The sequence below is a fragment of the Myotis nattereri genome (assembly GCF_964212035.1).
Source record: "Myotis nattereri genome assembly, chromosome: 4".
In the NCBI taxonomy this organism is placed as follows: Eukaryota; Metazoa; Chordata; class Mammalia; order Chiroptera; family Vespertilionidae; genus Myotis; species Myotis nattereri.
In genome coordinates this window covers 11977313-12002340 of record NC_138079.1, presented here as the reverse complement: position 1 = coordinate 12002340, position 25028 = coordinate 11977313, and the positions used below count along the sequence as shown (strand labels likewise).

The 25028-nt window shown below is 41.4% G+C and overlaps 1 protein-coding gene across 1 annotated transcript in view; it reads left to right on the top strand.

The window, feature by feature from the left end:
- Window positions 1-25028, top strand: part of SEMA5A (semaphorin 5A) — a gene marked incomplete at its 5' end in the record, with an annotated part of 244625 nt that overhangs the window by 185955 nt on the left and 33642 nt on the right. The window contains 4 exons of the mRNA XM_081089965.1: window positions 2549-2666; window positions 6790-6971; window positions 9939-10082; window positions 19949-20096. Coding sequence (XP_080946091.1) covers window positions 2549-2666; window positions 6790-6971; window positions 9939-10082; window positions 19949-20096 — 592 coding nt within the window. The remainder of the gene's footprint in view (window positions 1-2548; window positions 2667-6789; window positions 6972-9938; window positions 10083-19948; window positions 20097-25028) is intronic.

Sequence of the window (25028 nt, the reverse complement as noted above, 5' to 3'; positions counted from 1 at the left end):
TTAAGCCATTAAATGATGGCTATGAAGACATCTGTGACGTGATAGTAATTGGAAAAAGGAACCCATTATGTGTATGTCATCATTACAACTGTTTAAAAAGTAGAAGGGGGAAAGACAAAGTGCATTCATCACCAGGCTCATTACGATTGTGAAGTGCGCCTTGCATAGGGGTCTAAGGTGGGCTGGGGCTGGAACCCAGTGTCTTCTAGCAAAGTCACAGTAAATCCCCGGGCCTAGGGGAGGCTGCAAGAAGAATGGATAAAATGTGTAGAAGGTGCGCTTGACTTGTGGATTCAGAAACAGAAGGCATGCTAATGTTCTGTAATAGGGAAAAATGTAGGTGTTGTGGGGCCTGAAGCTTATACCATTTGGGGACGGTTCTCACTCAAGAAAAGAATATCAAATTATAAGTGCGAAATGACTGGGTTTAATTGCGGTGCCTTAAAGGGCATCATGAACTGAAGAAATAAAAACTTCAGGAAGTAAAGCTGCTTTGGCTTCATTGTAAATCCACCTCTGGCAATGATACAAACATACATCTTGATCCAGGTGGACAATAAAAGCAAATAAAATATAAGTGCCATCTTGTAGAGATGCCACGGCTGCCCCTGCCTCTGCTATGCCCACTCTCTTCCCCTACAACCATGGTTGGGGTGCTTTAATTTTTTTTTCTTTTCCTCTTTGGCCAAAATGTTAATGTATTCATATTATTATTTATACTAGGGCCCCAGTGCACAAATTCATGCACCTTGCAAGGAACTGTGGGCCCTGAGCCTGTGGTGTGCACAGGGGCGGGTCTCCGCCCATCCTTCATGCCCCTGCCTGGCCCCTCCCACTGCAGCCCCAGATCCCCTCTCTGCCAGCAGCTCCGCTCCCAGCACGGAGCAATTGGGGCCGGCACCATCAGCAGGTGCGAGTGGTGGCTGCTGCTCCGATCACCCCTCAGGTGCAGGGGGAGGTGAAGCCCTGAGGGGTGATCGGGGCCAGCAGCTGCAGCTCGCACCCACTGACGGCACTGAGTGATTGAAGCTGGTGCTGGGTGCCAGCAGCAGGTGTGAGCGGCAGGCAGGACCACGGCCCACAGGAGCAAAGAATTTTCAGTAACCACCAGAGGCTAGCCTTGATGACAGCAACTGGTGCCCCGCCTTGGTCTGGCGCCCCTGCTCACCTGCTCCACCATCCTGCCGCAGCTGATGCCCACCATGTTCCTCACTCTGCTGCCTGCTGCCAAGGCCTTCCATATTCCACACACGCCCCCTAGTGGTCAGTGAATGTCATAGTGACTGGTTGTTTGGCTGTTCCACCATTCGGTGTATTTGCATATTAGGGTTTTATATATATAGATTATTTAATCATATTATATTATAAATTGTTATTACAATGGAGAATATGTTTTTAAGAAGAAGGTGTACTAAAAATATTCCATAGTCCTTCCAATAGTGTAGGCTCTTAGCTCTCCTTAGCTCTGCATTAGGCAGCCAGCAGTTTTGCTCAGTTTCCTAGGAGCAGAGCACATGTACAAGAGCAGTTTGACTTTGTTTTCCTGTGGTTTTTTCTTTGCAACTGGCTGTGGTATTTATTGCATAATTGTTTAATGTTTTTTCCCCTTTACTAAGAACTAAGTTCTCTAAGTACAGTGACTATGCCTGTTTTTGCCAGGTTGTGCATGAACTCCGTCATTGGAGCAAAGTCAAAATAAGAAATCCACTGTCCACAATACTTCTGAATAATATGTAGAATATTGTAGACAGCTATATTAAACTATTATTAAACTGATATTTTGTATTCATTTTAAGCCATAGTACTGAAAAGGAAGACATACTCATTTTATTAAATTTGAACTAACCACATTGCAGGGTTTGGAGTGTATTTGCTTGTCCTTGGGCCAGTTTTATAAATTTTGTGTCTGTTTTCTTTGCTGTTTCATCAATACCTCCCTTGTTGGAGTTTTTTAGGTGTCTAAATGATATAAGAACCTGTTATACCACAATAGGTGTTCAACAAATAATGTCTTTTACTAAGGTGTTGATGATAGTGATGATGATAAAGATAGTGGTGGTGATGATGATTATGGTGATCATAAAAATGATAACAATAATACCTCCCTATAAAAGTTGTTTGTGTCTAAATGGAATAATTTGACATATCACAGTAGGTTTTCAACAAAGAATACCTATTATTAAGGGGATGCTGGTGGTCATGGCAATGGTGGTGGTGGTGATAACAACAACTAGTGTTTTTGAGCATTGCAAAATTCCAACTTTAGCTCTGTTGATAACACCAAAAGGCTCACATTGGTACAGATAGTCATTTCGTTGTCTGCCCTCTATCTTAGAAAAAAATACAGGTGTTTCAATGAAAATCAGTTATTTAATTTTAGTTGGATACTTGCAAGTATGTACAGATAGCTATGTTCTCTCATGGCAGACTGAAACTTTGTTTTGCATAACTAGTTCCCATGTGAAGTTAGAAGAGTTAGGCTTGCCTTAGTCTGCATCTTTGTTTAGTTAAGCTGCCTCTCTGTTGATCCTTGGGTGTGTGTTTGCAGTGCCTGCATCGGGGCCCAGGACCCTTACTGTGGCTGGGATGTGGTGATGAAGAAGTGCACCAGCCTGGAGGAGAGCCTGAGCATGACTCAGTGGGAGCAGCCCCTCTCCACCTGTCCTGTAAGTGTCTGTGCTCTCGGGCCTCTGAGCACCCTGTCCTCAGTCACCCCGCTGTCCTCAGTCACTAACCAGCCCTTTAATGACGTCCATGCATTTTTATCTTAGACCCTTTCCTGCACACCCTGTCTGTGCTCTCTTAACTTATTTAGCTCTCCCCTTGCATGAGAGCCACATGGGATACTGGCATAAGCTTTTTGTCTGTTTTGATGAGAAGTATCTTAGAGGAAACAGTGCTGGTTTGAAAAATGGGGTGTAATATCTCTGTTTTAGTCTTGGATTTTTATCTCCAGAGTTTGGTGTGAACCATTGTACCCTTTGTAGCATTAATAAAATAGTACCTTCCACACCCATCAATTTCCCTTGGGAGCTATGGTTCCAGAAGCCAAGATAAGTAGAGCTTTTAAAAGAATGAACTAAAGGCTATTACCATAGAGCCCCATGTGGGACAGTCTTGTAGATCCTGCTCAGGGTCACAGCAAGGTCTGGGAGAGACAGCCTAATGTACATTCCCACAGTGAATTCTGCAGAATGAAGAGCAGCTCACTTGCATTTGGAGTCAGAATCTGAATCCAAGAAAACCGATTCCACATTTTCTATTGCTAGTATATTTATTTGGGTCCTCACTTCTAAGAACCAGCTGCTTTTTTTTATTTGTCTTTTTTCTCTCTCAGGGAATATGATTAACAGCTATTAGCTTCCACACATTTGCAAATTTATTAAGTTACTTTGCTGTCATGTAACCGCTGTTCTCTGTGACTGTCAGCTCTGGCATTCCTCTGTGAGACAGGGCTGAGAAGAGAAGCACCACATTCGTTATTTGAAATCAGTGCTGTTGCTTCAATACAGAACTGCCTGAGGCATGTGAACTTTGGGTCTGCATCCTGTCAAGGAACTTGCTAAGTCTCTTATCTAAACCTGTGTGCATTAAGACTGTCCTTCCATTTGTAAGTGGGAAAACAGACAGAATGACAAGTCGAAGGCCAGGGCTATGAAAACCAGTGTCCTTCCCCAGGTGTTGGCACGAGATGAATGTACAACCTCATCTGGGCTTCAAGCAGGTCTTTGCAAGAGGGTTAGCTGATAGTCCTTTGGGTGATAGCTTCAGATCTCTGATTTTAGAAGCAACTTTTTCTGCAGTGTTTCTTGAAAGAGGTCCCTTTTCATTTCTGAACAACACTCAAGAAGCACAATGGTGTTCACCTTCCTTTTTTTAAAATCCTCACTGAGATTATGTTTTTATTGATTTTAGAGAGAGAGGGAGAGAGGGAGAAACATCAATGTGAGGGAGAAACATTGATCTGTTGCCTCCCATAAGCACCACGATCAGGCATCAAACCTGCAACCTGGCTGTGTACCCTGACCAGGAGTCGAACCTGCGACCTTCTAGTGCTTGAGACGATGCTCCAACCAAATGAGCCACCCACCAAGGGTCAAAGAAAGCAACACGGATTCTCTGAAATGCCATTCTAATGTACTATGTATACTTTACAAGAATCAGCACACCTTCTTCTAGATATTTGACCTTGACATTTTAATGATAGCAGTTCTTTTGTTGCTGTTGTTAATCCTGACCACAGGATATTTTTTCCATTGATTTTTCTTTTTTTTTAAGAGAGAGTGAAAGGAAGGGGGAGACGCAGAAAGGGAGAACCACTAACATGAGAGAGACACACCCATTGGTTGCCTCCCACACTTGCCCAAACTGCAACCGAGGTACATGCCCTTGACCAGAATCAAACACATATCCTACCGTCTGAGGGCCAGTGCTCTAACCACTGAGCAAAACCGGCAAGGGCAATAGCAGTTCTTCTTAAGCAATAAGGCCATCGGTCTGGGACTCATCATGGTTTTATTAAATATCTGAGGCATGCCTTCTTGTGAAATGGAAAATACACATGCTGCCACTTGGTTTATGACAAATATGTGTCCGGTATATTTCTACAGTAAGAAAATAGAGATGAGCCCAGCTGGTGTGGCTCAGTAGTTGTGTGTCGAGTCATGAACCAGGAGATCATATTTCCATTCCCAATCAGGTCACATGCCCGGGTTGTGAGCTTGATCCCCAGTAGGGGGAGTGCAGGAGGCAGCCTATCAATGATTCTCTCTCATCATTGATGTTTCTCTCTCTCTCTCTCTCTCTCTCTCTCTCTCTCTCTCTCTCTCTCTCTCTCTCTCTCCCCCTTCCTCTCTCTGAAATCAATTGAAAAGCAACAACATAAAAAGAAATGGAGTTGATCCAATATTTGAGAAATGACCAGAGGGTTGTTACTAAAGTTGTCAGTGCTACTGAGAGGAACATTTTTGTTTTAAACTCAGGAAAGGAGGAGGGTGATGTACATCTGCCCTGGGGTTGGAGCTGTCCCTCCACCTCCTCTGTTGTAAAATTATACCTGAGATGTAATCACTGATTCACTGTCCAGAAAACACATAACAAGGTCCTTTTTTTTCTTGTTTGAGGTGATTTTCTTATATAAAACCATCCCTATCATCTCACCCTATATAATGTCATATTCAAGATACACTTTTAATAAGTTAACAATATGGAAAGCATCTAACAACAGAGAATAAATTATGTCACTGAGCAATAACCAGGAAATAAAACAATGTATTTTCTCATATATGAAGGCTACCATGTAGAAAAATGAGTTTTGAATAACCCAACTACTATTTTAATTATGTATTCTTTTCTAACAATCTATTTCTTAGAAAGAAATGAACTAGATGAAAATTATTAACATTTATTTAGAGCATTCTTAGAGAGGTATTTTGAAAGTCTATTAAAAATGTAATTTGCTTTTATGTTATTTTTTAGTTTTGACTGAAGTGGAAGAAAAGCTTAATTTTACTCACCAAATCTACCATATTTCATCATTTCTGATATGTCATTGATCATGAAGTATACTACTATTTTAAAGAAAAAAAAATGCTTCCATGGATTGCAAGATGCCAACTGATTTCAGAAATGTAAAAATACATTAAATCTTTTAATCAGCAAAGTACATTTCTTTGTTTATCTACATATATTTAGCCCAATGAAATTAAGCTTTATAAGCTGAGGGATTTTTGAATGAGACCAGTGCATCTTATATCCAGTTGAGTAATGAGAGGAGGTCCTGTTCCATGGAGCTCAAGGTTAGAGGGGTGATGAATGTGCTGAGATTGATACCACACCCTCTGGGGTACCCACCTTGTAAGTCTTCACAAACCTTGGACAAACAGCTACTGAGTTAGTTTTCCAGCCACGCCTCAGGCATAGGCTGCCATTTGCTGCTTAGAACCTCTGCTCTCCAGAGAGAGCAAGTTGCCAATGGGACCCCAGAACCTTCCCAGGCACTTAGCAACTTAAGACCCATTTTTCCACCTCACAGTCCCTATTTAAAAATGTTCATAAATTTCTGTTGTCCAGGAGGTAGGGCAATAGTTGACTAACTATTGACTACAGTTCTGTGTGTTTATATAAATGTGATTAAAACATTGTTCTCAGTTTAATAGATTTGAACTGCTTGAGCAAGATCTAAATCGCCATATCTAGCATGATTTGAAAAATATGTACATATGTCCTGCATGACCTGTAATGTCGCTTAACAAGAATCTACCTGGGCTTTATGCATGAATACTGTCCACATCCTTTGTGCCTCCTGGGGAGAGGAGGCATCCATGCCAGGGTTGTGTGGGCACTAGAAGCCATGCCCTTGAACAGGATACGCCCCAGCCAGGGGGGCCAATCTATATACAAATGTAGCAGAATTGTACATCTGTGGTTTTTCACTACAATTCTTGTTCCTTGGTCTTCTCACGTTAGTGGATAATTCTGCCATCACCTGATGGTCAAGCTATTAGCACCCTGAAAATTCCCTCCCCTCCTCCTGCTCCTCTCTCTTCTTTTCCTCCTCCATTTCCTTCTTCTCCTCTTCTGCCTTCTTTCTCCTCCCCCACTGTCTCCATCATCATCCTCACCGATGACTTCTGATGCTTTACTTTGAATTATTTTCCCCGTTCATCCATCTTTATTATAATATAAAATATTCTAAGTGGTTTCTGATTGTCTTGTAAGAGTTTTTATGTTTTCTTTATGTTTGCAGCCTTAACCCTTTCTGACATCCTTCTTGTATCTGCTTCCTAGACGAGGAATCTCACGGTGGATGGGCACTTCGGTGCGTGGTCCCCGTGGACGCCCTGCACGCACACGGATGGCAGCGCCGTGGGAACCTGCCTCTGTCGCACCCGTGCTTGTGACAGCCCGGCCCCCCAGTGTGGCGGCTGGCAGTGCACGGGCCCCCGCATGGAGATCACCAACTGCTCCAGGTGCGTGGCTCCCAGCACTCAGGCCTGCTTTCACCTGTGAACTCTGACTGCAGAGGAGTTTGGGAAATCATTCCTAATGTGTATCTTCCCGCCTCAAGAGAAAGGCAGAAAAAGACAGAGACACTTACCACTTCAAAACTGCGTTGTCTATGGAAGGAGATTTTAAACTCTAAAGTAGATTATAAATCTGATCCTGTTCTTGTTTCCCTCATCAGATTAAAAAAAACATTGCTCATGTGCACAATATTATTGGCTTGTTTGAGGAAAACGTCCATGTCAATGACAGTCTTTTTCTGGAATATTAGACTAGTTGTCCCTTATTAGACAACACGGTCTGGTCCGGACCATTTGTTATGGGCTGGCCAATCCACTTGGCTCTTCACAACTGTCTCTTTCTGTTGACAGCATCAGTGGCCCCCGGTGGTTACAAGGGAGAGTTGTAGGCCCCACCCTTCTACCTTGCCATTAGGTGGTTCCTGAGAATAAAAGCAAGTCTCAGATCAAAGTTAGGCAGACACATGAAACTGTGATATGGCTGTTCTTGTAAACAGCGGGCCCCAGGTCCCTGTCCCTCAGGCCTGCTAACATGCGCACCTAGGAGAGGTTCACACAATGCAGATGTGATGCTCTGGCAGCTGGTCAGCCAACCTCCTAGGCGAACCAGGAGAAGGCACTCTGTTATCATGGATATCGCACATTTTAACTAATAATTACTTCACATTGAAAACTGAGATTTTATTGGAATTCCATTCCTTAATGCCATTGTTTTTAATTCCCAATTATTGTTCCTATTCAGGCATGAATGCACCTGAATCGGACAGGGCTTTACACCAATTCCATCTTTATGTTTTATTTTTCTAGTTCTAAGTTTGGATGGATCTTACTTACATAAGTGGTTGGAAATGTAAGGTCAGCACTGTCACTCACTTCCCTGTTTTTTTTTTTTTTTTCAAAATTATCTGCCAAAATCATGATAAGCTAACATCAAATACTTTTGTAATGTCCTGTATTAGTTAATAAATTGTTTATGCTGGCCTTTGATTTTATTGGAAGTAAAACACTGGAAACCACCTAATTTGCAAATGGAAATTTTTGCTTAGCCAGTACTGTCAAATACTTTTCAATTTGTGCAAAGTACATCAAAGAGCCTTTAAGACGACCATTCAAATGATTCTAAATTCAATCTGTTATTCTTATGTATAGGCACCTTGTTTAACCCAACACACTCAAAAAGTGTTTGAAAATTCAAAATGTTGCTAATTTAATACATTTTACAGGTATAATATTTTTGGTTATGTGCTTTATCTCATCACATTTAAATATGTTTTCTCAAAACCTTGGAGCAGCAGGATTAAAGACATTCAATTTATGAAAGAAATCCACAATATAAACTAATTAGTTAAGCCAGACTTTACTGTCAAACCAGGGCCAAGTCAGACTTACTATTGATTGGGGAAATATGGTTTTATTTTATCATTAAAATGAACATTTGAATGTACATCCTTATGATATTATGTCACTTCTGAATTCTAATTCTTATCAGGGAGGGAGAGAGGGAATGGGGAGGGGGAAAGGGAAAGATGATTGATTGATTAAAAAATATAACTAGGTAATCAAAAGGTTGGAGATCAAGGGAAAGCCACGAGCCTTGACAGGAGTTTGTCATCTAAATGCATTGAGTCTCTGCAGCCTTCCAGTTGTCTAACCTATGCCTTCCCTTATGGAACTTCAGGAACAAAACCTGTGTTTTTCCTGAGATGGTCAGGAGTGCCGCTGTGACACGAGATTTGTGTTCAGGACCAATAAAGGACTTAACTGTTCTCGGGGGAAATCTGTAGTTGGGACGACCCTTGATGGGTTAGACGACCCGTGGTGAGCTAGATCCTCTCAGCTGAGCAATAGCCACCAAGCCTCTCAGCAGCTGGAAGAAGGCAAGCTCAGTCCTCAGGGCACCTGTGTGGAATCTGTCCGCTGCTATGTGGCAGTAGCTGAGAGAGAAGAAGCCAAATCCAAGTCCAAAGGCTCTCTGCTCTATAGGATATCTGAGCGCCAATGTCCAGCTCTGTAAGATTCAATGCTGGGTAACCCGGAGGTGTGCTCAAACAGCTTGATCCATTGAGCAGGTTCCAAGTCTTCTGCTTAGTGCTCTGTTGTTGCTGTTGGTTTGATTTTCTTTTACAGCTACACGCAGTTACCTCCTCCATCCCCGGCACCTATGGCGCCATGACCACAGTAGAATTTGATATTTTATAAAAGTGGTTCATTTTTTTTTATCTTTTACTATCTCCACCTTATTGCCTATCCATATATAAATAACAAATTCAGATAAACACAATTTGCAGTCTTTATATTCTTTATTTTTGTCAAATTATAAGAAAATAGCCAAGAATCTGAATTTAAAATAGCCTTCATTCATTTTTAATAAAGTTTGTTTTAAATGTTACTGTGTCCTATATCAATATGAATGCTACCAAGAGAATTACTGATTTTCATTGATCTTAAAAGTAAGCATTATGTATAGGTTTAGATAATTATTGTGTTTATATGTGTACTTTAAATTATAACTGAAATAGCACAAGTCAAGTGAAAGTATACATCCTAAAGTTTAGGGGATTCATCTCTAATTGCTTTTCAATGAATTAACATTGCTTTTTAGATTTACTTTTTCAAAATTAAAGTTTCTTAATAGTTTCTAATACAGCCCATTTTGAATTCTTTATAGTGCGCTTAAAATGTCACTCTTAAATTTCTTACCCGGGCTCTGACATCTGATACCAGGGAGAAAAATCTCACAGTAACAGATCCCCAGGATGCAGTACCTTCAGTCCCATGGCCCCGGTTCCCTTTCTCCTCCCACCCCGTAATCCGTGGTCCATGTGGGAGAGCACCTGTATTGGGAGGTGGGTGCAGACGGGGATGGACTCTGAGACAGTGTGACTCAGTGACCGCATTGCTTCTTCCCCCCAGGAATGGAGGCTGGACCCCCTGGACCTCCTGGTCTCCCTGCAGCACCACCTGTGGGATCGGCTTCCAGGTGCGCCAGCGGTCCTGCAGCAACCCCACGCCCCGGCACGGGGGCAGGGTGTGCGTGGGCCAGAACCGAGAGGAAAGGTACGGACCGCTCTGCCCAGCATCGCCGTCTTCACATTTACTGTCATTCTGGTGCGGTCGGTTCCCTGCGGCTTTAGTTTTGGATCCAGCTTAGCTTATCTGTAGCATCCCTTTCTGTTGAGCTGAACTGTCCTTTGCTTTTCCTGACACCCTTAAATGTTGACCAAAGCCTTGAGTTGACAGCTTCCCTGGGCTGCTGTGGTCCCTGTGTGGTTCTCTCCACTGAGCAATTCCCAACAGGGTGGAGCTCCAGGGACAGTGGGCACCCTGCCCCTGTCTGTGCTGGGCTCCCTGGGGACTCAGCAAGTGAGTTTGCTGGAGAAAGCTTGTGTTTGTTGGAATCCAGCTGTCCCAGTCTCAAAACCTACAGTTCCCTGTAGGAGCAAAGGCCGTCCTGGGTCCAGATGTACTGGCCAGATGAAGTGAAGTTCTCCATCAGAACTACACTAAGCAGCTGGAGCAGAGGTGGGGACATAGTCAAGGTTTTGGTTATATCTGTAACTAGTACACACCCTTCTATTAACGGACACCCTCGTTGCAGCTACGGTAGGACCCAGGGTGGGACAGTCTCTCCTGTGTGTATTTTAAGCTTTCAGCATGTCCTGGGGACATTTCAGTTCAGTCTTGCATTTAACAGTTTGTTGGTTTTTATAGAATCAGACATTTGATTTTGGCCTCATAAAATCTACAGTTGTGGTATTTCACTCTCTCTTGCATATTTAAAGTACATTTCCGTTTATGGTCGTTGGAGAATATCCAAGTAGGTAATTTTCACATCACTTTCAGGGTTCTTACTCTGCCATACTCCCATAAACTTATTGTATTAGTCCCATGTGAAAGAAAATGACTTTCAATACCTTTTAATTAAAATGTAGTAAGGCTTGTATCTAGTGATATGGATTCACTGGGAACCTCATAAAATACTGTGTGCAGTCATTTGTTATGTGGTAAATATTTATATAGACAATGTAATATTTATATATTATACTTACATAAAGTCTTACTATACAGATAATCCTCTACTATATATTTATTACAACCTCAAAACAACCAGACAAAATCATATTTTCTTTCTTCACTGTGTTCCTAAATTACCAATTAAGATTTTATTCCTTTCAACTCAGAGGAACATGAAAGCTGATTTCTGCAATGCCGGGTTGGTCATTTTTTAAGTAGTTCCCCCAAGATACTCTTGGGAAAGTATATCATTTCTGAGCTAACATGAGTTGGTGAGAAAGCTGATTATGGGAGAGCAGTCTCCCTGCTATTTCTAAGCCTGGTAAGATTTAAATTTGGTTGATAGTTGCCGAAACCGGTTTGGCTCAGTGGATAGAGCGTCGGCCTGCGGACTGAAAGGTCCCGGGTTTGATTCCGGTCAAGGGCAGGTACCTGGGTTGTGGGCACATCCCCAGTAGGAGATGTGCAGGAGGCAGCTGATCGATGTTCCTCTCTCATCGATGTTTCTAACTCTCTATCTCTCTCCCTTCCTCTCTGTAAAAAATCAATAAAATATATTTTTTTAAAAAATTTGGTTGATAGTAAGCCAGTCAGAGAAAGACAAATACCGTTTGATCTCACATATATGTGGAATCTAATGAAAAAAATAACCTGACAAACAAAAATAGAAACAGAGGTATAAATACGCGGAATAGAATGACAGCTTGACAGCTATCACAGGGAAGGGTGGTTAGGGGACTGGATGAAAGAAGGTGAAGGGATTAAGCAAACACACACACACACACACACACACACACACACACACACACACAACACATTGACACAGACCACAGTGTGGTAATAGCCAGAGGGAAAAGGGGGTAGAAGGGTAAGTGGAGGTGGGCAAAGGGGGATCATATGGGGATGGAAAGACTTTGCTTGGGGCAATGGGTACATGATACAGTGTTCAGATGATATTTTATTGAGTTGTACACTTGAAACCTGTATGGTTTTGTGAACTAATGTCACCCCAATAAATTCCATTTTAAAATGCTATATATTGTCATAGAATACAGTCCACTCAGGTAAAGCCACCTTCATCTGTGTGAAGCTACTGTTAGAATCACAGCACCTCCACACATCCCACACCTGTGGTCACCTTTCCTGGGCTAAGCAACCAGGAAGCAAGAAGCTGTTAAACTCTGGTAAACATATATGTATGTTCAGTACCCATTTACGATTGTTCTTAAAGCTTTGCTTTTAGAAAAAGGTCAGAATGGATAGTGTTTGGAAGACTTACATTCAAATGTTTTGTTTTGTTTGTTTTTTTTTCAGAAGAAATGCTCATTTGGGCTAAATGAACATTTGGTTAATGGAGGAAATTTGGATTTAAGTAATAAATGGATGGGTGTTAAGAATAGGGACTATGTAAGATTTTTTATAAAACTGAAGCCTTCCTATTGAATAGCCTTTCTAGTGGCTTAGCAAGAGGTTAATGAAAACCAGAAAAACCAAGAACATGATATTTCTTTCTTGGTCTTCACAAGCAAATAATTCTTAGGTTTGCCATATTCTGTAGGAGGTTGGAGGTCTCCCCATCTAAGTAATATAAAGGAATACTATCCATTACAGACATTTTAGAATTAAACTGAAGATTAAAGGAAACCTGGTCTCCATTAGAAGGAACAAAAGGCCAAAGGAATAAGCATCCACAACCATTAAAACAGTGATGTTATGTGTATTTAAACTCCAACAACCCTAAAGAACTTCTGAGAGATTGCAGCCAATAGACTGATTCTCCCCAAACATGTCCCTATGTTAAATCCAGGCTTAGCGGTAATGATTTTTCACTTGAGACAAAATCTCCCATATGGGGAATAAATCAATGGGAACTTTATTGCAACAAAAATCTCAGAAATATTCATATCACTTTTTCTGAAGTAATAGATAAAGAAAATATCTAACTTATTTTTTTACATGTACTCTAAAAGGTATGGACACTTTGTTTATCTGTTCTAAATTACCCAGAAATGATTTTCACAAGTTCCAGGAACTGTGTAGAAACTTGATTTCCAAAGAAGCCACCAATAAGGATGAAGCCATGGCCATTTGTGTGAATATTCTCCAAAGGCAAATGTCATGATCGGTATTAGTTTTCTCCTGCTCTGTAACAACAGTTCCAAAAACTTCAAGGCTTAAAAAACCACATACATTTTTTTTTTAAATTTCTCAGCCTCAGTCACCAGGCAATTCATTATGACTTACCTGGGTTCTCTGCTGGGCCAGAGATGCAATCTCATCTTAGACTCAAGTAGGGAAGGATTTACTTCCAAGATCACGGTGGTTATTGTCAGCATTCAGTTCCTCGTGGGCTTTCAAACTGAGGACTTTGGTTTCTTATTAGTTGTTAGCCAGAGTCTGCCCTCAATTATTTGCCAAATAAGCTTCTTCATCATGGTCACTTACTTCCTCAAATCTAGTAAGGAGGAGTATCTCCTTGCAAGATGGGGTGGGAGAGTCAGGGGACCCAAGCCATCAGCTTGCATATTCCCTTGGTTGGAAGTAAGTCACATTTCCTGTCTGCACTCAAGAGGGGAGCTTACACAGGACATGGATACCAGAACTCAGGGATCATTGCAGTCACCTGAGAGTTTCTGACATAGTCTGTAGATTACCAGTCCCTCAGTCATTCACATCCCTTCAACATGCAAAATGCATCTTACCCACTCCCAAGGACCCCTAACATTTTATGCCATTAAATCATTTCACCAAATGCCAGAACTTTTATCATGTAAATCAGGCCCAAATGTGATTAAAGTTCCCTCCATGTGGTTCCTCTCAGCCTGTCAACATGAGAGATAAGTTATCTGTGACCAACGTACCCAACATGCCATGGGGGGACAGGCAGAGGGTACCTGCTATGGACATTTCTGTTGAAAAGGGGGAAATGTAACCTCTGCTCCATAGAAATTCTGAAAGCTAGCCAGACAGGTATTGGGAGGTGCTGGGGGCAAGGGGTGTGCTCAATTAAGTTTCAAGGCCTGGCCATAATTTTCCCTAGTTCATGGCTCTGCCTTCTGGGCTCTTAGTTCCACTTCCTGAATCTTCCTTCCTTGAAAAGATAGCATGTGCTTGCTTCTGGGTGCTTTCATCAGCCTGCTTTCTTCCAGTAGAATTTTGGGTTTTCTAGAGCCTCATTCAATTTGTAGTTCCCATGTCCCTTACAATCCAAGCCGGTACTTCGCTGAAATAAACTCTGTGAGTCTTCCCTGGACTTCCTAAATAAATCTGCACCCACAAATATTTGTGAGATGGCCCTGCTCTACCTGGGAATCCTGCCAAAATGGCTGAGGGACTACACCCTATCGCTTGCTTGTGATTGACAGGATCTGTGAGACATGTCCTTGTTCTTGACCTCTTGAAAGGACCCTTTGTGTGGCTGAATACTACTCTGATCATTTGATCCTTCTGTGGTTTTAACAAAAGGTTGTACAGTCACATCCTCAGCCTTTTACTTTGTCAGCCATTTCCGGCATGCTCAGAAGCTTTTTCTTGATTTTAGCATCTTTTGCCCTCCGGAGAGGCTCGAAATTGCCAAAACTATTCGGCCCTGGTTCCTTCTGTTTAATATTTCTTCCCTCAATTTCTTTCTTTATCACACATTTAACAATAAGCAGGAAGAAGAAACCAGGAAGCACCTCCACTACTTTTTCTGGGAATTTTCTTAACTACATAACTACTTGACACTTACATGTTCCGCTTTCCATAACTTCAGCAACAATTTTGGAAGCTTTCTGCTCTTTCTTCTTCCAGTTTCCAGGAATATGCTCTTATTTCCTTTTTAACTTTTATTTTCATGATATATATATATATATATATATATATATATATATATATATCATAAAATTTGCCACTTAACAATTTTTAAGTGTACAATTCAGTGACATAATTTTCATTGAGAGAATTGTGCTATCTTTGTCACCATCTATTTCTAAAACTTTTTCATACTCCCAAACAGAAGTTCTGAAACTATTAAGCAATAGCTCTCTATTTCTCCTACTTTGCAGTCCCTGGTAACCTCTAATCTATGCTCTGCCTTCATGCCTTTGCCTTGTCTAGGTATTTCATATAGAATCATGTGATATCTGCCCTCTTCTGTTTGGCTATTTCCTTGAACATAATGTTTTCAATGTTCATCCATGTTGTAGCATGTGTCAGAAGCATATTTCCTTTTTCATGGATGAATAATATTTGACTGTATGACTATACCATATTGTATTTATCCATTTACCGATTAGTTGACATTTGGGATATTTCCACATTTTGTTTATTGTAAATAACACTGCAGTAAACTCTGGCATATGAGTGTCTGTTCAGTTCCTGCTTCATTTCTTGTGTAGACTTATCTTAGAGTAGAATTGCTGGGACATATGTTAATTCTATGTTTAATTTTTGAGGAACTGCAAAACTGTTTTCCAGAGTGGCTGCACCATTTTACATTCCTACCAGCAATATATAAGGGAAACAGTTTTTTTCACATTCTCACCAGCAATCCTTGTTACTTTACTTTTTTTTTTTGTTTTTTAGCCATTCCAGTAGCTATAAAGTGGTTTCTCATTATGGTTTTGATTTGCATTTCCCTAAGGATTAATGATGTTCAGCATCTGTACATTGGCCATCTGTATATCTTTTTTGGAAATGTCTATTCAAGTCCTTTGCTCATTTTCTGGTTGGGTTGATTTTGTTGTTGTTGAGTCTTAGTTCTTTATTCTCTGTCCAATTTATGTACAGATTCTGTGGTGCCACGAAAGATTCCATTATTTCAGTATGGCCCAGCAAAGGGACAATCACTTACAGAGAACCAAGGAAAACAGTTCTGACAGGGCTGTGATTGGTTCAGCTTAACAGAGGATGCAGTGAGAAGCTATCATGGACCTAACCACAACAGAACACAATTTATAGCACAAAGAAATATGAAAAGAAACATGATACAGTGTTGAGAATCTAGTCTATATGGGTTTATGAAAAGCATTTCTTTTCATAGAGACTAAGTTTGTGGGAAAATGGATAATTTATGGAGAAATATTGCTGGGTTATTAATTAGCTTTAAATGCAAAATGAGAATAAGCAGTCATGGGCAAAATTAGAATCTTAATTTTTAATGCATCATGAAATACATCTGTGACTGTCAGTGATTTAAGATACTAGAGATCCAAGAGAGCCCTTAAAAGTTCAAAAATGTTTAGCTTGTTATTTGGTAAAAAGGCAGCTGCACATGGAGGACTAGAGCCATGAGGATCAACAGCTAGCCCATTGTGTAGGTACCTGGTCCATAAATCAATAAGAATCCTTGAACAAGCAGAGTTTCCAAGGTAACCAACCTTCAATTTCCATTTTCGTTTGTGACCAAGAAAGAGTAGTGTAACAAGAGCTGCATCTCTTAGGAGAACATGTTAGTTGGGGTAGGAGAGCCAGGGGACCAGAGGGGCGCTTCTTCCTTAAAATTGCAGAGCATCAGAGTTAGGGGTTTACAAGGGCTTTGCCTCTCAGGGTGGATTTGTGAATAAAAACCCAGACATAGGTGGACAGAAGAACCTACACATTTCTGCTTTCCTTCTGACCTCCCTTGCAGAGGGTAACATGTTCACAAAACCAGGGCGTAGCTTTTTCCTCTGGATCACTCTGGAGGGAGAAAGAGAAAGAAAAGGAAGGCAGGTTGTGGCCAGCCTTCAAATGCAGCCAGATACGGAATTGATTAACACTGTTTGAAAGTTCTATGCCACATGCACTTTTCAGGTTCTCCTGAAATAGATTTTTAGCTATAACAACAGGCAGGGCGTTTTCAAAGGTGGCCTGCTACAGGCAAATGTGAGAAAGTTTTTATGCACTATGATTTATTTTGCTCTGGGGAAATGGTAGCTCAGTCTTGTACTTCTTATTAAAAGTCAAAGGTCTCTTATTTCCTTTGCTCTCCCTACCCTTTTCTTGTTTGTTTGTGTTTTTGAAAGCTGAAATTAGGGCCAAGGCCTCTAGGATGTCGATCCCTTTTAAATGTCAGTGGATCCACTTGGAAACAGGAGGTGGTTTTCTACTTCTCGTTATACCCACAGTGAGAGAAGCGGCACATGGAGATTTTGAATTACATGCTGAGAGTTCTGATGTTCTGAGTTTTCTTGACTTACTGCTTCCAAATATGTTCTTAAAATAAATGGCAATTTCCTCTTGGAACAGTTTATGCACTAACACATATGTTAGTAATCTCTGAGCAGTCGGGATGCTTTACATACTGTAACTCTACACATTTGCACGTGCTTCCTAAGGTCACATTCCTTTAATCTATTGTATCCTCAATTTTGTTTTGGCTCTTTTATCTAGAGGTCTCTTAATTAGAAGGTCCTTCTCTTCTATGACCTGAACCCTGAGCTCTCAGAACCAGGGCCCTGGGAGACTGTATGTGACTTCTTAAGAGGGAAACCTAATGTTTCCTCTTGCCTCAAAAGTGGAAAAGATGAAGAAGAGTGATGACTCTTCAGTTCTATTGGCTACTCGTACTTTTTTAGACTATTTTATTGATTTTTAGAGAGGGGGGGATGTCAATATGAGAGCACAACGTTGATCAGTTGCCTCCTGCTTTGCCTCTGAGCAGACTCTCTCTGGGTAAGAAGCTAACTGACTTAGCCTCACAAATAATACCCTCTGCCTCCTGTTTCTAAAGGCAAATGGGATGGGCGGGGAGAAAGACAGAAACATCTTTCATTGTAGTCTTTTCTCTACTGGGGATTGAGCCTGCAACCTGGGTATGTGCCTCTGACCAGGCAAGCCAGCAACCTCCTGGTGTACAGGAGGATGCCCACTCAACTGAGCCACAGGGCTCATTGGCTACACTTTTCTGTGAAAATTTAGAGAACCTAAACCATTAGTGTGATTGGTTCTGCACTTCTGGAGGCATTTTTCTGCCAGGACCTGCCAACTCTCTCTCCTGGGAAGTAAGCATTCCTCCCATTTTCACTTGAGAGGCTGCCTTTTGACTCTACCATGGGTTGTTTTTTCTGTACATTCACACAGTTGCAGTAACTTATTCCCACTACACCAAACCCCATGTGTATCCCTTCCTCTACTCCTTCCACCACCATCATGATTGTTGGGCTTGGACTAGCTCTCTCTTCAGTTGTTGCAATCTAGATTCTCCTGGCTGGTACTTGCTCCGTCAGCTCTTCCTGCTGGTGGTCTCACTTCTCCTATCTTTGTAGACCAGACCCCACCCTCAAGCTTAGAGAACTCCTTAAATTTGGGGGACTTCGGGGGGATGAACCACCAAACCCTGGGAATCATTGTCCACACTAACTCGGATGGTACTATTTTGTCTCTGGAGTTCTGTGGGATTTTCTTAGTTCCTTATAAATAAAGTTCAACTTTCTGTCATCTTTTTCTATTCTTGGTGACCTCGCTTACTTCACTCTTCCCATTTCCACTTTCCATTGTTTTCTAGAATGTCAGTCAGTGTTCCATGTGCCTTATTTCATTGACTCCCTTCAGTGGGCCTGGCTTTTTATCTTTCGTCACTACCTGTCCCCCAAGCCTTCATATTCTATGTAGCGTTTTCTTGGTTTGATGAAGAAACTGTTGAATCTTACCAGTATTAGCTATCAGGAAATTACGCTGCCTAAATCACTTTCCCTGGTTTCTGGAAACCAGCTATCATTTCCTCCTGTTTTCCACGCATTGAGATAGAGGGTTGTGTGTCCTGAGCATCCTGGGCTGTGTCCATCTCCTGGTATTCATCTGTGACAGGGAAGCACTCTCTATAATGGCCTTTGCACAGTGCCCTGCAAGATTAGGCATTTATTAGTTGTGATGACATTAAAGGTAACTGACTTAGCCTCACAAATAGGACCCTCTGCTTCCTGTTTCTAAAGGTGATTGCATGGGTAGGGAGAAAGACAGAAACATCTTGCATCCTAGTTTTCAGTAGGAGCCACATTTGTGTTTAGTGGGTGAACTATTGGTTTAAATAGTCATTTAAATGGCCAGATGTGTCTCACTAAATTTGGCTGTGTTCAGAGTAGCATCTTCTCCCCTATGAGTTGTAACGTGTAGAACGCCAGGCTGTTTCTTGGTTTTTGTTTGTCTATTTGTTTCTCTCATGTCACCTCATTTCACTTGTACTATCAAAGAATGAGGAGAAATTTGACTCAGATACAGCTTAAGAAGCCCTTGCATATTTGGCTAAAAATTGGCAACATGTATATATATGTAGAAGTATAGAAGTATAGTCAACCATAAAAATAAGACTAGTATTTGTAAGTAGTAATTCAGTTCTTTTTAGATAACCAGTAGTCTTTTAAATTAAGGTTGGACATGATTCTGGGAGTCTGCAAATAAATTAAAAAATGCAGTAACCTAAGCAGTATATGACATGAAGCTTTATGCTAAAATATGGCTTTAACTTTTCTTTAACTTATTATATTAATAGGATGATGAGCCTTATTTAATTCAGGGATGAGAAATGATATCCAAATACACTTTTGCTGACTTGGTATTCATAACCTGCTTTATCTTTCAATGTTTATGTTTAGAAGATAAATGCCCTACCTAGGTATTTTCTATGTGTTCTCATTTTCGGGTGTCTATTTGAAGGGTTTTGTTTTGTTTGTTTCTCCTTTAATTGGCTGCACAGGAAGATCCATTCTGCATTGTGAGTTTAGCATTTTCTTCATTGTCTCCCGTGCATCCCATTGTCCGTGCACACACAGCATGGCCAGCGCCACATCTGCCTCCTTCACTGAGCAACCACTTCAAATACAAAAGCCCCTCCACGCTGAGCATGCCCATGTGCCCAACATCTGGTGCAGGGACGGAGCCTGGAAGGTCTGGGGCCTCACGTTACACTTTGACGCAGTTTCCTTTTCCTCTCGGTTTCTCCTTTACAGATACTGCAATGAGCATCTGCTGTGCCCCCCGCACGTGTTCTGGACGGGCTGGGGTACTTGGGAGCGGTGCACAGCCCAGTGCGGGGGTGGCATTCAGGCTCGCCGCAGGACTTGTGAGAATGGGCCCGACTGCGCCGGCTGCAATGTGGTGAGTAGAGTCCTACTCATCCCCAGTCCTCAGCCTGGACCTGGGAGAGCAGAGTGAGCACACACTAGATGTTTTCCTACCCACGTACGCTGAGCACACAAGATACACTGCAAGCACTCAGTGCCCTGCAAACACTAGATGCTCTACAAACACATGTGTAAACATGAGCTATTCTGCATGCACTAGGTTATCTGTACATATTGTATGCTCTGTGGGTACTAAGTGCTCTGCAAACATGACATGACTAGACAGTGTACACTTGGTACACACTGGATGCTCTGCAGGTGTCAGGTGCTCTTACTCACTAGATAGTCTGCAAATGTTAGATTCTCAATAGACACTAGATGTTCCGTAAACATTGAATGCTCTGTACACATGACGTGTCCCGGCACTGGGAGCTCTGCACACACTAGATGCTGTGAATCAGACAGGTTTCTCTGGTTAATGAGAATGTTTGCAGGAAATACTGGAAATTCAGCTTTTTGCATTAAATATTCTCACATTTATGAATTTTCAATTCCCGTTTCTGAGCTATGACAGCAACTTCAGCCTGCTTCATTCTGGTCCATATATCTGGTTTGGGGACACGGGGTAAGGTCTCTACATTGAGCCACAGTGAGGTATGGAATGCAGGATGAACCCGAGACACAGGACTGAGAGACTTTCTGGGATCATTGTCAGAGCACAAAGGTACCAATTCAGAGGGAATGAAAGACAACTTGTGGTTTTGTTTTTCTTCTGCCTTTAGAAGTCATATTTTTTTAACACTTTAAACTTTCAAATAAAATTCCTCCTGTGCGAGTACCTCCCCCAAGGCCCGTTGCTGCTCCTCCTGTGCCATCTGTCAGGGTGAGTGGCCACGGAGGCTGCTGGGCTTGCACCTCACTCATCTTCCCCTGGTCCTGTCCTCTCACCCAGGCTCCTTGCATGGGCTCCTCCTTGAGGTGTGTGCTTTCTCCTTTCCTTCCCGCCTATGGAAGCTGCCTCTCAAATGCCACTTCACAACTGATAATCAAAGGCATGCTCTTTCTTAATTGCTATGCCTAGTGGATTCGATCTAAAATTTTTATGTAATCCATTACCAGGAAAGTTCAACAAAGACTTTGATCTTCATGAAGGTCACAGTCTGAACTCTTCCCCTGCACTGCGCTTGTAAAATGCATGCACTTGTATTTCCAAGTTCTTCTTCAAGGGAAAGGATCAGCCTCCCTAACTGAACCTTGATATTGTACCTTCATGCATGTGGGAACACAAAATTTGCTTTCTTTTTATTATATCTCAGCAAAGAGCTTGCAGTTATGAAAGATGGTCAGAGTCAGAATGTCACATTTTGTTAAAAGAAGCTGGAGTATTTTGAAAGACTTAATATCAGTTCACAAAATCACGTGGTAGCCACAAAAGTGTACATTTTCTGAAATTTAGCACTGAAAATTCGGTGATCAAGTTTAAAGACTGATGCATGATGCAGAGGGAGAGAAGAGGAAAATGATGGATTGTAGGAATTAATCCATCAAAAGTCTGTCTCCAGAACATGTAAATTATTTACAGTATCGGAAATTGCAATTGATATGGACGTCTGGAGGATTTCACAAAAATGTTTCATTTATAGACTTTTAAGAGTCTGTTGCACAGATTTCTGTGGCTCCACAAAATAATCAAACTATTTCTGCCTATAATAATTCAAACACAGTCATTGCAGAGTTAATTGAAAGGAGAAGCTGTCGTGAATAGAGGTTCTCTGCTATAAAAGAGACCTAAGTGAGACACGCAGAGAGATTTTTCCTTTACCATTTACCAATAATGTCCCTGATAAAGCTTTTCCTATACCTGACACTAAAATACCTAAATGTACTTAGGCAAACACAGAAACAGTATTCTTACTTATAGCAATTTCCACTAAATGGCCATGAGTTTTAAAATCTTTTGTAGGTCTACATTGATGTATACACCGAACAAATTGATTTTTAAAGGCATAACAAATACCAGTTGCCATTATTTAAAAGAGGGAACCCCAGGTCTCTTTAAATTATGCCAGATTTTTAACTGCTACAAAATAATTAAATATGGCTTTCTAAATGTAAAGCCTTAGTAGACTTCCTCCAAACACAGCCAAAGAATATTCTTTTCCAAATGCATCTTCCATATTTGATTTGTATCCCTGAAGACACTATTGGGCTAATCATGGATTATCTATCCGTAGAGAACACTCCTTGAATCATCTAGTCGATTTGATGTCCCTGCTAAATTGGGCACTTATTTTGGTCAATTTCTGTAGCTCATCTTGTCTGCTTCTACTTGCACTAGGCACTTGCCACTGTAATTAAAGAGAAGGCTCTCTTAATTTTTAAAAAGCAATTTGTTTATCCAGCCAAGTTGGCTTTTACATGATGTGCTAAGATGCGGTCCCTCTCACTGGAAGACAAATGCTTCCTGTCAGGGGGAAAGGGGGAGTTTGCAGCATCAAGATTGAGCTCCTGCATTGATTTGCATCTTTGGGCTCTTCCATCTCCCATCCAATTTTTAAAAAGCCAATTTCAGTCCAGCACCACACTGCACAGGCTGGAGTTATGTTTCCAGGAAACATTTTCGTGCATTATAGCAGCTTGGGCTGTGACTGCTTGAGAACATCCTGCCACTCGGCCGTCCCAAGCGGAGACCTGTGGCTGTACACTGATAGTAACTCTGCTCAGCTAGCTTACAGAGAAGGTGGAGAGAAGCAGGGGTCCGACCCATTTTAGGTTTCATGTTAGACAGGCCAGCATTGCATCAGCTCAAGAACCCTCTCTAAAATCAAGGTAATATGCAAGCAAACAAAACCTGGTGAGACATCCCTTTAAGAAAGGCTTTGTCATTTACCTAACTGATTGTGCTTCTTGTGGTGTGGCTTGCCTTTGGTTTACTCGGGCTTGCAAGGCCTGCATATATCACACTCTGAAAAGATGTTTGCCTGAGCTCACACTCATATAACCAGAATCTGAGCATCTTGATTTTTTAACCCATTTCACTCCATCATTGTTTAATAAATATTAAGATTAAGCTTCTAGCCCCTGATGGGCTCTGTGGAGAGCAGAGTGAATAAGGGAATCACAGTGCCTGCTTAGAACTTTGGACAGGGACTGTCTGTGTATCAGTTTGTTCAATGCCTATTTTTATTTGTGATGCTGTTTTTCACAATATATTTAATACCAATCTCCATGTAGCAAGGAGGGGCATGCTATAGAGTTAGTTCACATGTATGCAAGTGCAGGCAGAGGATTTTCAAGTGAGTTTTGATCACATTATACTTGTCTTTTTGTTTGGCTCATGGCAGGCAGTTCTTCCTTTTGAAGAAGTAATCTAAGTGTTTAATTACATCAACAATATGTTTTAATTAGTGTTTTACTTAAGATTTGCATTTCACATTTTATTATCTCATCGGAGTGGAATTTCTGAACATGTATAATTTCAGTTGTTAAAACAATTCACGCACATAATAATTTTCAAAGCAACTTGTAATTAAGTAAAGGGGAAAGTGACAGATGTTAGAGGATGAAAAAATGGTTTCAAAACATTGATTATTTTCACAGATACCATTATTTCTTTCTTCTCAAGTGTTATCCTCTTAGTAATCTTGGAGCCTTCGAAGAACTTTAGCCTACTTCAGATCTCTTCTATGTGAATCTTAGAATAATAGAAACTAGTGCTACATGTAGATATTATAATCTTTCTAAATGGAAACACAATGCTACATTAAAAGCCTTCTATGTCTGTCAGAAAAGAATAAAAGCCTAATTATTTTGCTCTGTGGTTGGATGATCTGCCCCCAATGCAGACATTCTTAGAACAGCTGTCTCTTCATTTCACTCCACAGCATGCTTTTTTTTCCCTAGATCTCTTTGACGTACCGAATCTCATGAGGTTCTGGTTTGAAAGAAATCATTGCAATAAAGACACTTAAAGCTCGACTTGGCTCCTACCATGTCACATCTTCGCATTACTTTATAAGCCATGCAGCGTGAGAAAGTAACATCGCACACACTCCTCTTTGGCATCTTGCTTATTTCACGATGCGAAACATTTCCCACATCTGTTCTACTCCATCCTCATCCCAGGAAACTGCCCAGTTGCAGATGATTGGAAAGCAGTCTTCCAAGGAGCTCTAGTGTCATTGTGTGGGAGAAGGAAGGGGCAGGGGCTGAAGAAAGGAAGCTGTGGGATCTACTTACAAATGGCTCAGGCCCCACATGGGAAACCAGCAGCACAGGGACCCGTGCCTCTCAACTGGGAGTGAGGCAGAAACAGAGGGGCAGCCAGATGGAGCCCAGACCTCACGAGGAACCCTCTGAGGTTCTCCAGGCAGGCTTCCTTAGGAAGCTATTTCATCGCTTTCTTTCTCTTATCCTTTCACAACTGCTAGTACCACTGTCAGGCCTGCTGCATGAGTCTTCTTTGAGGATTAATTTGCCTAATGCTTGGTGTGATCTCCTATGGTATTGTTAATTTCTCTACAGTTTTACACATGGGAGAAAAGGACATTCTCCATGACCTCGGTTATTGATCTGTCATCCTTTTCTTTGTAGTATTTTCAGATCATTCCATCTGTGTATTTGGTCAACCAAAAATGTTGAATACCTAGCACAGAACTGTCCTACGCCCTTTGGAAGATACACAGATGCAGGCAATAGAACCCCTAACCACAAAGATACGACTTTCTAGCTTAAGAGAAAAAAATATAAATCGAATAACTAAGATATAAGGAAGAAGCTAGGAATGCCAGTGGAGCAATTAAGAGAAAACAGTGGGTCCACAGGAGGGAGAGGTTATCTGTGGCTGGGTCAAGGGCACCCGCATGGTGTGGACAGGATTTGGCCAAGTTGAGAGGGGCATGGGAGCTTCCCTGAGAAAGGAACATAAGTGAAGAATGTGGATCAAAGGATGTGGGGGTACACACTG